The 14,038-nt window shown below is 43.1% G+C and overlaps 1 protein-coding gene across 3 annotated transcripts in view; it reads left to right on the top strand.

Annotated features, from left to right (window-relative positions):
- The window catches only part of ift88 (intraflagellar transport 88 homolog), a 146,840-nt gene that overhangs the window by 117,591 nt on the left and 15,211 nt on the right, over nucleotides 1-14,038 (top strand). For all 3 annotated transcript variants that reach the window (XM_034186160.1, XM_034186159.1, XM_034186158.1), the window contains 7 exons: nucleotides 1,224-1,332; nucleotides 7,076-7,226; nucleotides 7,324-7,439; nucleotides 10,838-10,890; nucleotides 11,005-11,070; nucleotides 11,160-11,266; nucleotides 13,283-13,352. In XM_034186160.1, the coding sequence (XP_034042051.1) occupies nucleotides 1,224-1,332; nucleotides 7,076-7,226; nucleotides 7,324-7,439; nucleotides 10,838-10,890; nucleotides 11,005-11,070; nucleotides 11,160-11,266; nucleotides 13,283-13,352 (672 nt within the window). The remainder of the gene's footprint in view (nucleotides 1-1,223; nucleotides 1,333-7,075; nucleotides 7,227-7,323; nucleotides 7,440-10,837; nucleotides 10,891-11,004; nucleotides 11,071-11,159; nucleotides 11,267-13,282; nucleotides 13,353-14,038) is intronic.

Below are 14,038 nucleotides of genomic sequence, written 5' to 3'. Positions count from 1 at the left end.
CAGAGCCAGACATGCAGCTGGGGTGATGGAGTAGACCAACTAAATCTCCTGCCTGCAGTTTGCCAAAAGACACCTGAAGGACTCTCAGACCATGAGAAACAAAAATCTCTGGTCTGATTTGGTGTGAATGTCAGGCGTCATGTTTGGAAGAAACCAGGCACCATCCCTACAGTGAAGCATGGTGGTGGCAGCATCATGCTGTGGGGATGTTTTTAAGCAGCAGGAACTGGGAGACTAGTCAGTATTGAGGGAAACATGAATGCAGTAATGTACAGAGACATCCTGGATGGAAACCTGTTCCAGAGCACTCTTGACTTAAGACTGGGGTGATGGCTCATCTTTCAGCAGGACAGTGTGCCTAAACACACATCCAAGATATCAAAGGAGTGGTTTCAGGACAACTCTGAATGAGGAGATATACTTTATTGATCTCACAGTGGAGAAATTATGTCCTTGAGTGGCCCAGCTAGAGCCCAGATCTGAATCTAGGGTTCTAGCTATGGTGGGTATCGCCGGGTGGGACCCGATACTGCAAATTTCCACCCGGCTCTCGGGTTCAAATTGGCTGTACCACCCAGTGCATTAATTTTCCAAAAAATGAACTAAAATGTACCAATTTGATTGTGTTTCGTAGTTTAATTATTTTATTGAAATTGCAAAATAAAGCAAAGAAATAAATATCGTGCATCGACAAAGTATTGACAAACGGTGTGAATACCTATGCACGTGATTTCTTTGCTTCATTTTTAAGAAATTTGCAAAAAAAAAAATTATGCTGTTATTATGGGTCATTGTGAGTAGAGTTCTGATGGAAATAATTTATTTGTTTTGGAATAAGGCTGTAACATAACAAAATGTGGAAAAAGTGAAGCGCTGTGAATACTTTCCAGATGCATTGTATGTTTGCAGTACAACCTGCTTCTGACTAATAAACACAGTAAATACAACCCCTTTGGACTGACATTTGTGCCCAATTTATTGCCACTCATCCTCAAGATAAGGGCACAGGTCATACTTGTTTTTAGCAAATAACATTTTCTTTTAACTTAATATCAGAATAAGAAATTGTGCGATCAATAAAGTACTACAAGTTTTTGTGGAAACTCCCAGCATAGTTGGAACTGTGAATAGTTTTATCCAGTGTACAAATGTGGCTGGAGTAGTAAAGAATCCAATGTTGAAAAGATAATTAACTTGTTGTTGCTCTCCTTCCACATGTACAGGTTTAACATACAAGAAATTAAATCGTTTGGGGGATGCTGTAGAGTGCTTCTTGAAGCTACATGCTATTCTGAGGAACAGTGACCAAGTCATGTACCAACTAGCCAACCTGTATCCACCCTACAATTGGTCTCATTGATTCATTATGTTAATCTGTTTGTATTGTCATACAACTTTCTCTGGAATGTGTTGCAGGCCTTAAATGCAGCAGTGGATGTATGTTAAGAAATAAAATTTTTTAATGAAGTATGTTAGTAAGTATGATTTTTTTTCTACTTCTCTAACTCTCTCTTTGCATAGCTTTGCATGAATTTATATGGTCAGTTAGCTGTTTTTCAGATAGCTTTATATACATTTAACTGTTTTCATAGTGATAAATACATTTTTAGATTCATATAGTCTTATTTTAAGTAAATTTTAAATTGTTAGTTTTATATTCATTTAGCTAGTCACATAGCTTTGCATGAATTTATGTTCAGTTAGCTGTTTTTCAGTTAGCTTTATGTACACGTAACTGTTTTCATAGTAATAAATACATTTTTAGATTCAGATAGTGTTATTTTACGTCAATTTTACAATTTTACTTTGTTAGCTTTATATCCATTTAGCTATTGCTTTGCATGAAATTATGTTCATAGTGATAAATACACTTTTAGATTCAGATAGTGTGATTTTAAGTAATTTTAGATTGCTAGCTTTATATTCATTTAACAGTTTGCATATCTTTGCATTAATTTATGTTCAGTTACCTGTTTTTCAGTTACTTTCAGATTCAGTTAGCTTTATACACACTTATCTGTTTTCATAGTGATAAAGGTTTCGACTGTGATTGTTTTAAGTGCATTTAGATTTGGTTAGCTTTATATTCCCTCAACCCCAACCAGTCCCAGCAGAAGACTGCCCCTCCCTGAGCCTGGTTCTGCTGGAGGTTTCTTCCTGTTAAAAGGGAGTTTTTCCTTCCCACTGTCGCCAAGTGCTTGCTCACAGGGGGGTCATTTTGACTGTTGGGGTTTTTCTGTAATTGTTGTATGGCTCTTGCCTTACAATATAAAGCGCCTTGGGGCGACTGTTTGTTGTGACTTGGCGCTATATAAATAAATAAATAAATTTGATTTGATTTGATATTCCGTTTGTTAGCTTACAAGCTATAGTTACATTGCGCTAGATGAATTGTTTTCGGTTTAGATTGAGTCAGATTTATTTTCAGTCAGTTTTAGATTGTTTCAGGTAGGTTTTCCTGGAGCTGCACTCACTTTGGTTTTGATTAGGTTGGCTTTGTGTTTTTGTTGTTGTTGTTTTACAACACAGATATTGTTTATTCAAGTATGGCAGTGGTAGGTCCATGACCTATACGGGATCTAGGCGCTCCCGCCATCACGAGCCTCCCAGCTGACTGGGTTATAGCAGTGGGTAGATGGGACTCATTAGCCCTGTTAAGGCGGTCCAGCTAGGGGAAGGAAAACCCTGATGTTAAACCCCCAGCCTGGGTTACTGCCCCCGTGCCTCCGAGGAAGGTTCTTTAGCCAGAGGCTAGGAGAAGGTCACTCTGATGTAAAACCTACAGCCTGGTGGTCGCCACAGCCGTCTCAGCTTGTCTGTGCCAGTGTGGAGTGCCACCTTGCCTAAAGAGTGGAATTGGTGTGCGCGAGCTGATCCCCACTTTAAGCAACGAGCGCAGGCGGGAAGGAAAGCCCTGCAGCGATGGGAAGAGGCGAAAACAGCAGGTGCATGGTGGCACTGGGAGCTGCAGTCTCGATCCTGCATGCAGACGGCTCAGGAGCTATGGTCGTTTGATTGCTGACCCGAGACAACAGCATCATCCGGCAGGGCCCTGGGTGACCAAGGAGCCCTGTTTAGGGATAGCCCTGCTTGCTCCACATGGAGACAGACCTAGAAAAGGTGGTCTAAACATGGCTTGTCTCACTAGATCCGGTTGGCTCACCGCTGCCAATGGGCATCACTACATGCGGTGCGAAAAGAAAAACAAAGAACCTGAAAATTGCGTGCTGGAATGTACGCACAATGATGGACTCAGACAATAGCGATCGTCCTTGAAGACGCTCAGCCTTAGTCGCCAAAGAGCTAGCAAGGCTTGACATAGACATTGCTGCACTCAGCGAAGTGCGCTTTGCAGACCAAGGGTCACTCACCGAGGAAGGCACAGGCTACACACTGCTCTGGTCACGGAAGGCTAAAGAAGATCGTCGACTCTCAGGGGTCGGGTTCATGATTAAGAGCGCCATAGCACATAGGTTACACAGTTTGCCAGTTGGACATTCTGACCGACTCACGTCACTCCGGCTCCACATCAACAACAAGGATTTTGCCACTATTGTTAGTGTGTATGCCCCAACCATGCAGGCCGACGTCGGAGTTAAGGAGGCTTTCTATAGCGATCTGCACAACCTTCTACAGCGCGCCGACACCCAGGACAAACTCCTCATCATGGGAGATTTCAACGCCAGAGTGGGCCGCGACTCTGATGTATGGAAGGACGTGCTAGGGAAACATGGCATAGACAACTGTAACGACAGTGGCCGCCTGCTGCTGGGGTTCTGCTCTGCACATGACTTAACGATCACCAACAGCCTGTTCCAACAGAAACAGAAAGAGAGCTTCAAAGCAACCTGGAGACACCCACGCTCCAAACACTGGCATCTTCTGGACTACGTTCTGACGCGACAGCATGATAGAAGAGACGTACTACATACCAGGGTGATGCCCAGCACGGATTGCTATACGGATCATCGCTTGGTTCCAAGATTGCTTTCACTTTCAAGCCCCCTCCTAAGAAAAAAGGTCCACAGTTTAAGAAGCTACAAGTCCACAAGCTGCAAGACATAGACACAAAAATGGAGTTCCAGGCCAAACTAGAGGAGAGACTGGGTGGAGAAGAAGGCCTGCCTGATGACCCTGAACAACAGTGGATGAGATTAAAGACCGTCCTTCAGGAGATGGCAGCAGAAGTAGTGGGCTTCTCAGCCAGGAAAAATAAAGACTGGTTTGATGAGTCTGATGCACAGATCCAGGAACTACTAGAAAAGAAACGTGCATGCCACAAGACTCTTTTAGCTAAACCTGATAACCACTCTGCCAAGACAGCTTACAGAAATGCCTGCTCCACACTGCAAAGCAAGCTCCGCATACTGCAGAACAACTGGTGGCTAGCTTTTGCGGAGAAGACACAACAACATGCCGATGCCGGAGACATGCGCTCCTTTTATGAAGCCCTTAAGACCATCCATGGGCCAGCACATCAAGTGCAAGCACCCTTGCACTCCTCAGACAGCTCCACCCTTCTGACGGACAAGGAAACCATTATGCAGCGTTGGTCAGAACACTTTGAAAACCTCTTCAGTGACAAGGGATGCAGTCATTGTCTCCCTGTACAAGAACAAGGGCGACAAGTCCGACTGTTCTAATTACCGGGGCATCACTCTCCTCTCAATAGCAGATAAGATTTTGGCTCGAGTGCTGCTCAACAGGCTTACCCCTACGATAGCGCATGAAAATACTCCAGAGAGTCAGTGCGGATTTCGGGCCAACAGGGGAACCACCGACATGATCTTCGTCCTGAGACAGATCCAGGAGAAGTGCAGAGAACAGAACATGGCCCTTCATGCAGCCTTCATAGACCTAACCAAGGCTTTTGACACGGTCAGTCGTGAGGGTTTGTGGAAGATTCTTGCACGCCTTGGCTGCCCTCCAAAGCTCCTCACCATCATCCGCCAGCTGCATGAAGGCCAGATGGGACAAGTGAAGTACAACGGGACTCTGTCCGGCAGCTTCCCCATCTCAAATGGCGTCAAACAAGGTTGCATTCTCGCGCCCACTCTGTTCTCCATCTTCTTCAGCATGATGCTTCGTGAGGCCAAAGAAGACTTGACAGACGGCATCTATATCCACTTCAGAACCGATGGAAGTCTGTTTAACTTGCGGCGCCTTCTGTCCCACACTAACATCACAGAACAGCTAATCATGGAGCTGCTCTTCGCAGATGACTGCGCCCTCGTCGCCCATACGGAGCAAGCCTTGCAGCACATTGTCAACTGTTTTGCTGAAGCAGCAAGAGCCTTCGGCCTCACCATCAGCCTGAGAAAGACAGAAGTGCTATATCAACCGGCCCCCCATACAGCATATACCCCACCCCATATCAACATCGAGGGTACCAGCCTGAATGCAGTAGAGCACTTCACGTATCTCGATAGTGTTATCTCAAACGACGTATCTGTTGCCAAGGACCTAGACAGTCGCCTTGCCAAGGCCAGCAGTTCTTTTGGTCGACTCTCTAAGAAAGTCTGGCAGAATCATGCACTGCGCCTTTCCACAAAAGTGCAGGTCTACAGAGCCATTGTGGTCCCTACCCTCCTGCATGGAGCTGAAACCTGGGTTCTGTATCGCCAGTAGATAAGATTACTGGAACGCTTTCATCAGCATTGTCTCCGAAACATCTTTGGGATCAAGTGGCAGGACTATGTCTCAAATGAGGACATCCTTACCAGAGCCAAATTGCCCAGCATGGAGTCTATTATACTCAAACAACAGCTTCGTTGGGCAGGTCACGTAGCCAGGATGGATGATACATGCATGCCGAAATTAATTCTCTTTGGCAAGCTCAAGGAAGGGAGACGAAACCAAGGGGCCCCCAAAAGCGCTATAAGGACCAGCTTGAAGAAACAGCTCTCCCTTGCAGGCATTCAGCATCAGTCATGGCAGCATTTAGCTACAGATAGACTCAGCTGGCGTTCCAGCATCAAATCCGCCAGCCTGAAGTTTGAGGCAGAAAGAAGTGAGGCCTCACACCAGAAGCGTCAAAGACAGAAAGAGCGGGCAGCAGCACAAGCCCAGCCTACTCAAGTGTTCATTTGCCCCAAGTGTAACAGGTTTTGTGCATCCGGCATTGGACTTTTCAGCCACCAGATGGCTTGTAGAAAATAAACTTAAAAAAAAAAAAAAAAAAGGCCTTCCCACTATCCTCGCAAGCGAGGAAACTGCCAACAACAACAACTGCCATTGTCATACAACCAATGAAGACAAAGATTTCACGTATTTCAGTTATCAAACAGCTTGATAATTTTCCATGTAGCCACATCGGACTGCTTACATCCTCGGACAGGGGTCACCAACCTTTCTCCTGGAGATCACTTGCCCTGTGTGTTTTCCAGCTCTCCCTGTCTCACCCACTAATAATTAAGTCAGGTGTACACAGTTAATCGAGGGCTAAGAAACACCGACTTGATTACTCAGCTGTGATTATAGCTGTTATGAGAGTTAATGTACTGAAGCCCCTCAGTGCAGCGAACAGACAATGTGGCGAGAACTAATTACCGTCCACAAAGAGTCCAAGGTCAATCAGTCAGTGTGGTAAAGAAGTCTGAGGAATTAAGCGGGGGCAATTCCAGAATACAGGCCAGTGGTCAGTACTCAGTAGGTTTGTATTTCCAAACTGTGGGCAAATGTTCACCTCAGGGTTTGGGCAGTCAGTCCAGGCAAACTGTCTAAATCAGGAAAGTAAGAGAGGCAGAGTCAAACAGGAACAAATGACAGTTGGCAGGAAAGAATCACTTGGAGAAATATAAGAACACTTTTGGTGAATCATACGATGTTCTGGCACATGGGAACATTACATTCACTCTGAGGACAAACACTACCATAAGAAAGTAAGTGATGTAGCTGAAGAGGCGAGGGAAGGTGATGTCAAAATAAAAGAGGAATTGAGACAAAACCTGGGACCTTGATAGTAACAGGTACATGTGGAAAACACGCATGGCAAGTGGTCTCCAGGAGCAGGATTGGTGACTCCTCTGGACTTTTAACATGCACTTAATTTTGCTCCTTGACATTTTGACCTCAGCTACGAGCTTCTCGGGGATCCTCTGCAGTCAATTGAGTGGTTGATGCAGCTCATCAGTATAACACCTACTGATCCCTATGTACATGCCCAGCTGGGAGAACTGTACAACGGTGTAGGTGATAAGTCCCAGGCTTTGCACTACTATAATGAGGTATGTGCATTTACTTGACTATTTAGACTCAGTGATTCACAATTTCGGCATTAGTTACATAAACACGTTGATGATGTTGACTTGCTTTGCTATCTAGTCCTACAAGTTGTTCCCATCCAATATCCATGTGGTTGAGTGGCTGGGAGCTTACTACGTCAACACACAGTTGTATGAAATGGCCATTCGGTACTTTGAAAGTGCTGTCCTCATACAGTAAGTCATCAGTGTAATCCTACAACAACATAATAGGTCAAAAGGCAATGACACACTGTGTACTGTAAATGAATCTCTGTAGTAGCAGCTGGCAAGTTTTTTTTTGTGTGTGTGTGTTTTTGATCATTGGGGGGGACCCACATAAAATACAATTTTTACATATCTGATTCACACCATGGCAATGCTTTCAGTCCTGATTGTTGTTGGATTCTACAGACATATCTCATTCTGAAGATTGTGGAATTTTGCAGTAATAATTGTTAGCATTGAATAAATGATTCATGATTTACTGTTATGGCTGACCATGGGAAATTAGGCAGAGTCAAATGTACCCCAGTGCAGGACAGCCCAGGCACACAGATGGAGAAAAGATTAGTTTGTTTAACATGGGGAAGTTCACACAAACCGAGTCAATGTGAAGAGCAGACGAGAGTCCACTGAAACCACTTCAAAAAGGTGCAGACAGAACAGGAATCCCTTATTCAAAGTGCAGGCAAACTCAGGTATCTTCTTATCAAAGGTGCAGACAAAAATTCAGGTATTCTCTTAAAGTGCAGAGAAGCTGAGGAATCTCACTCCTCAAAGCAGAGTTCATCAAGACAAAACACAGTTGTCAGGAAGGTGAGTTTTAACTAAACAACTGATCCGCATTCTTGTTCAAAGACATTCAGTTGGGGAAAAAAGTCAAGATACGTCCTCCATGGAGGAAGAGTAGAACATAAATCTTCTCCAGGGAAAAACTCTGAAGAAACAGAAGCGCAAAGCCAAACTGAGTACTTACAAGAGTGCAGGACTAGAGGGAAAACCTGTAGGAAGATATAATGATAAGGAAGCAAGAGACAAACCAACCGCAGTGTGTATATAATGGACCCGCAACCTGAAGGAAAAAAAAAGCAGTGACTGAAATACCCAAACTAATCAGAAAGTAGGTGCATCCTCCAACAGGTGGGAAGAATCAACACTAAAGATGTGTAGAGACCAGAACAAACACCAGAGGGAGATAGAGAGAGAGTGTGAAGCAGAGAGAACTTAGGCTCAGACAGACAGAGGAAATGAGAGAGAAGCTAAAACATCTAAAACCTGAGTACAGAGAGAACCTCAAAAACAACTCAACCAGAACCGGGCCATGACACCTTACTGCATTTTGATTTGACTGCGATGTTAATATTCTTGCACTAAAAAAGCAACAACAATGTTTTACATCTGTCAGCTGCCACAGTAGGACATTGTTAAGGGCCCCTTCAGACATAGTGTGAAGTTTGGACAAAGTGCACACTTAGTGCACATGACGCAGGAATCGTGTGCAAACCATGTAATGTCCCTGCCACCAACGCCTCGTACACCTGTTGCTACAACTATTTGCGCACACAAGCGCCTGAAAGACAGAGTGTGCGCTGTGTGAACTCATTGCACCCTCTCGCGGCAGGTGCCGGCCAAATTCCAGGTGATACGCACCAACACCTAACACCGCTCGCTTGGCACTTAGAAAATGTGTGACCAGTCGCACTCTTCACATGACAACAGACTGCAGGCAATCACTGTCGTAGTGCTGTGAAATTTGTCTAAGTTCCCCATGAGTGTGACATTGCAAACACACACACTGACACGTGGGTGTGTGCGCTCCACTCACGGGAGGTGTGGCTTCCAACAGAAGCAGCTGTGGTGATTTGTCATTCTGGACATTCCAACTAGACAACACTTACTGTGTTTGGACAGTCATGGACTAACAACTGTCCACTGTGAGGCATGTGTGTCTGATTGCTGTATTTACGTGGACATAAATAAAAACATATATCGCCGTGGTGGCGACAAGCTGCAGCAAGCGAGCGTGCACACGGAGCAGACACTGACAGCCCCCCCAGGTTGAAACGGACTGTCAGATCAGACCATGGGTCATCACCAGAGGAACAGCCGGACCATATTTGTATTGCTCGCTTGATAAATGCGGTGTTTTTATATGATGTAGGATTTAAAAAATTTTTATAATACTTCCATGTCCTTCCTGATATCAGGCAGCTTCCTGCAGCATTTAAAGAGCAGCTCTGTAGCTCAGTGGTAAAGTCTCTGACTGGGAATCAGAGGTTTTGAAAGGTATAAGTTCACGTCCCGGGTGGTGTGTTTTTTTTTTATTATTATTATTCCACATAAGTGGCGCGATGTGGTTCCACACGTATCAGCTGGTTTTTATTTCTTCCGCATAAGCGGCGCCATGTGGTGCACCTGGCACTGTTCCTGCTCGACAGACACTGGCACGTCCATGAACTCTTGCACCAGGTTCGTGTACACCTGCTCATCAGCTCGATGTTTTGTGCGCTAATTTCAAACTGTTTCACGCTGTTTTGCTATTTTCGTTCAGTCGCTGTCCAAACTTCTCACTATGTGTAAAGGGGCCATAAAGGACCACCTCATCCCTGTCTGGCTAGGTTTGGATAAGATACCCCAGAAGTTATAACACAGAGATTTTGATGAAATTTTTGTCCTTATGACATTGAGCTGCTCATCATTCCCTGTGCAGATAGACTTGCATGATGTGTATATTGTGATCAGTGGTTCTTCTGAAATGTGTTTCTGCATTATGTTGTTGCAGTTCTGTATTAAGTTAATAAGACATGAGTGCATTGTTTCTTCGTAGTGGCCGGCTTCATTATAAGCCTGAAAAAAATGAATGGAAGTAGCCTTTCTAATGTCAATAGACAAACTGTTCCACAAAGCAGGAGCTCAGGAGGCCAATGCTATGAAGTCTGCCAAATTCTTTTCAATCCTGAGGACACAGAGCAAGCCTGCATCCTGGCACAGCAGGGCACAAAGAAGTACACCCTTTTGTTTTTAGTCAAAACCGGCAGTGGTATCTTTATCATCTGTAGGCAACTCAGACTCTTAAGTGGTTATCAAGAAAATAAAACATTACAGTCAACTCTTCTAGAACACACAAAAGCATAAATCAAAGTTTCTGCATCCATCATAGACAACCTGATTATTGCAAATATTTTGAAAATGAAAATCAAAAGACAATGACGGATCAAAGATCACACAGAGATTTTTAACTTTTTTTACTGTGATGAATTACACAGACACCAAGTGACAGATTTAATTTGTCATGAAGATGTCTCAGTCTGGCGGGGTAAACGGTTTGTCTTCTCTGTAGAATTGGTAGACTTCTCATTTTCCACTGTAACCATGCAAGCTTCCAGCTTTACAATCTGAGCAGCATTACATACATAGACAGCAGATACCAGTAGTACTGTAGTGGGATAAACACCAGATTCTTTTTTTTTCTGATTTTGTTTGTGCAATAGATTCATATGCACAGTACTGTTCATCAAGCAATAGGTTATGAGCATTTTAATTTTTTATGTGGTAGTTGAGTGTATAACTTCATTTGCTGTCTTATATTCCAGACCAGCGCAGGTGAAGTGGCCCCTAATGGTTGCTAGCTGTTACAGGAAAAGTGGTGAGAAGAAACAATTCCACATACCATTGCTTTGAAACCGCTGACTTTATTTGCTTTTGTTGAATGAGCAAAAAATGAACCGATGTCCTGTTTTCTTTTCTCTTGTCCTTATAGGCAATTGTCAGAAAGCTCTGGAAACATACAAAGAGATCCACCACAAATTTCCAGAAAACATTGAAAGTAATATAACCCTGTCTGCTTGCACGCCTTTCGGCGCAAAGCTTTACAGACAGCAGCTTGGGTGTAAACATAACTGTGTTTGTGTCAAGGTGTGCGTTTCCTTGTGAGACTGTGCACAGACATGGACATGAAGGAAGTTCAAGAATATGCAACAAAGCTGAAAAAAATGGAGAAGATGAGGGAGATCAAAGAACAGGTACATCACTTCTGCTTACCAAAAGGACATGGATAATATATTTTGTAGAATTTTTATATAAACAAATGCTGTCTATCTTTGAAAGGTGCGACCTTACAACCTGCAGACCTCATGCAGGGGTTAAAGTTCTCCATCGCTATGATGGATTTCCATCAGATGGGCTTCCCAGTGCAGATCCGATGAGATCCCCAAAAATTTCAATTTTTGCAAGCAGTCACATGATCCGTTAGTGCAGCAGATAAGAGAATATTTAGAGCGGAATCCTGCAAATGGTGATTAAAGCATCAAATTCGTCAGAAATAGTCCTCACACAGTCGTCTTTTGAGAAAATCGATTGGCCACTTGAATTTTCAGTTGGCGTTCAGGTAGAGGTCAATTGAAGAATTACACAGGAGTCAAAATTAAAAGGTGCTCCAATCATATTGAAACCTGTGCCACATTATTTGCCTGATCATAAAGATTCCAAAAAGGTATGGTTTGGACGGTCTGTAACTGAATTCTATGGAGTTATGGGATAAAAACAGCAAGAATGGTGACAAAGGTCAGTGTCAGTTTGTACAGGGGTCAAAAGTTAAAGTTAAAGACCAGTATGTGGTCATTGCTGTTGCTTTTTTTTTTTTTTCCAAAAATCTCTTCACATTCTTTCTTGGGCCAGCTCAAGATTGCAGGCAGGCCAGTCCAACATCCGTACTCTCTTCATGTGCAGCCATGTCTTTGTAATGTGTGCAGAATGTGGCTTTGCATTGTCTTGTTGAAAAATGGCAGCATATGTTGGTCTGAAATCTCATTGTACTTTTCTGCATTCATGCTGCCATCACCGAAGTGCAAATTATCTTTGCCAAGGCCACTGACATAGTCCTATACCATGACAGATCTTCGCTTTTGGACTTGTTGCTTATAACAGTCTGGATGGTTCATTTTATCTTTGGTCTGGAGCACACAGCTCCAATTTCTTCAAAAAAAGATCTGCAGTACTGATTTGTCTGACAATAATACCTGTTTCCACTCTGTCCTGATCGAACCCTGATGCCGCTAGGTCGACACCACTTCTGCACAAGGCTAATGTAATGGCTTATTTTTTGTACAGTAACATTTTAAGTGGCCTTTGTGCATGTAATTCACTGTTGTGCTTGACAAAGTTTTCCCTAAGTAATCCCTTACCCATGCGATTATATGAATTGTGGATGAATGACTGCTCTCCTTGCAGTGCCGTCTGAGAGGTTAGAGATCATGGATGTTCAGCTTCGGCTTGTGCCCTAAAATTCACCCAGATTCCTTGAATCATTCAGTGATGTTGTTGACTGTTGAGGGATAAATTTTCAAACCCAGCCCAGCCTTTTCTTCGGGGAACATTGTTTTTAAACATTTCAGTAATTTTCTCACAGGTTGACAAACTGGAGATCCTCTGCCCATCTTCTGAAAGAGTCAGCCTTTAATGAATACTGCTTCTGTACCAAATCATGATTTCAATATCTTGTAGAAATTATCTGTGCGAAATAACATTATTTATTTATTTATTTATTTATTTATTACTGAATTACTGACCCAAAATTTCCCCCATCCCAATTTATTTAGGAATATGTTGCAGGCCTGAAATGCAGAAATGGATGCATATGAACACATGAATTGACATTGACCACATAAAACATAAGTATCTTAGGTTAATTTTGTCTTCAATGAAATCAAAGTTGAGGTAAACGTAAAAATCACTACAGACATTTTTCCCCCAAATTCTACACTGTACTTTTATATTTTTCCTGGTTTGTTTTTTTGTTTGTTTGTTTGTTTTGGTACGGGTGAGGACCAATGGATTTATTTTGAACTATCTTTTAACTGGCAAAATATAATACAGGTCTATGAAGTAGATTCTACAGCCTTATTGCTAATTACAGGGTCTTGGTGGCCACTAGAGGTCACTGTTGCTTATGTAGCAGATGAACTTATATTTTAAAATTTGTTTACAAATTAAAGTTTTTTTCATGTCTGACGTGTCATAATCTTCAACTTTCTAAACAGAGGGTGAAGTCTGGGCGGGAAGGCAGTGCCAGAGGTCGTAGAGAAGGCAGAGAGGGGAGCGCCGGAAGTGGTGAGTCAGTCGTCATGGCACCTGTGCATGAGCCTGCTACTATTTGGAAACTGTGAACATCACTTGTTTTTATACAGGTAATGTCCACAGCTCAAACAACATGTCAAGTCTAAGAGTATGCACTGGTGCCAGGTTTCACTGCATCCACCACCCAATGGAGCTGCCTTGGGTCCTGGATGGTAACCACCCAGGCAGACAACTTGTCCATCCTCACATTTCCAAAATAACCATGTCTCTAACGCAGCCAGGTAAAGTGTGGGTATCCACGTGGCCTTCTCCAGCCACTGGGGTCCTCAGCACTCAGACACCTTTCTGTTGGATACATAGAGAAGTACGGCACATGGTCAAAATGTCAAAGCTGATGCTCCCTTGAGCAACACATTGGCATTTTCCTGTCAATGCAGTTTGCAGAACTGTTTCATACCAAGACAAAGAATATGTGGTCAGTGTGGAAGGAGAGATACAAACACATGGACATTTGATTGAGATAACCTTGAAAATCCATCTTTTGGTATTTTGGTGGAGATTGAAATTTACAGTTGAGACCATATGATTACTTACCCTTTGACCACAAACTTTCAAACTCACTTTTCCCCAAATCCACATATTTTATGATGCCAAACAATTTGTGCTATTCAGTTACAATGGCTAATTTATTTCTGTAATGCTTTTTTATATTATTGTAG

Source organism: Thalassophryne amazonica, chromosome 14, assembly GCF_902500255.1.
Source record: "Thalassophryne amazonica chromosome 14, fThaAma1.1, whole genome shotgun sequence".
Classification (NCBI taxonomy): Eukaryota; Metazoa; Chordata; class Actinopteri; order Batrachoidiformes; family Batrachoididae; genus Thalassophryne; species Thalassophryne amazonica.
The sequence above is the reverse complement of the archived record's forward strand: the minus strand, read 5'-3'. Positions and strand labels throughout refer to the sequence as shown.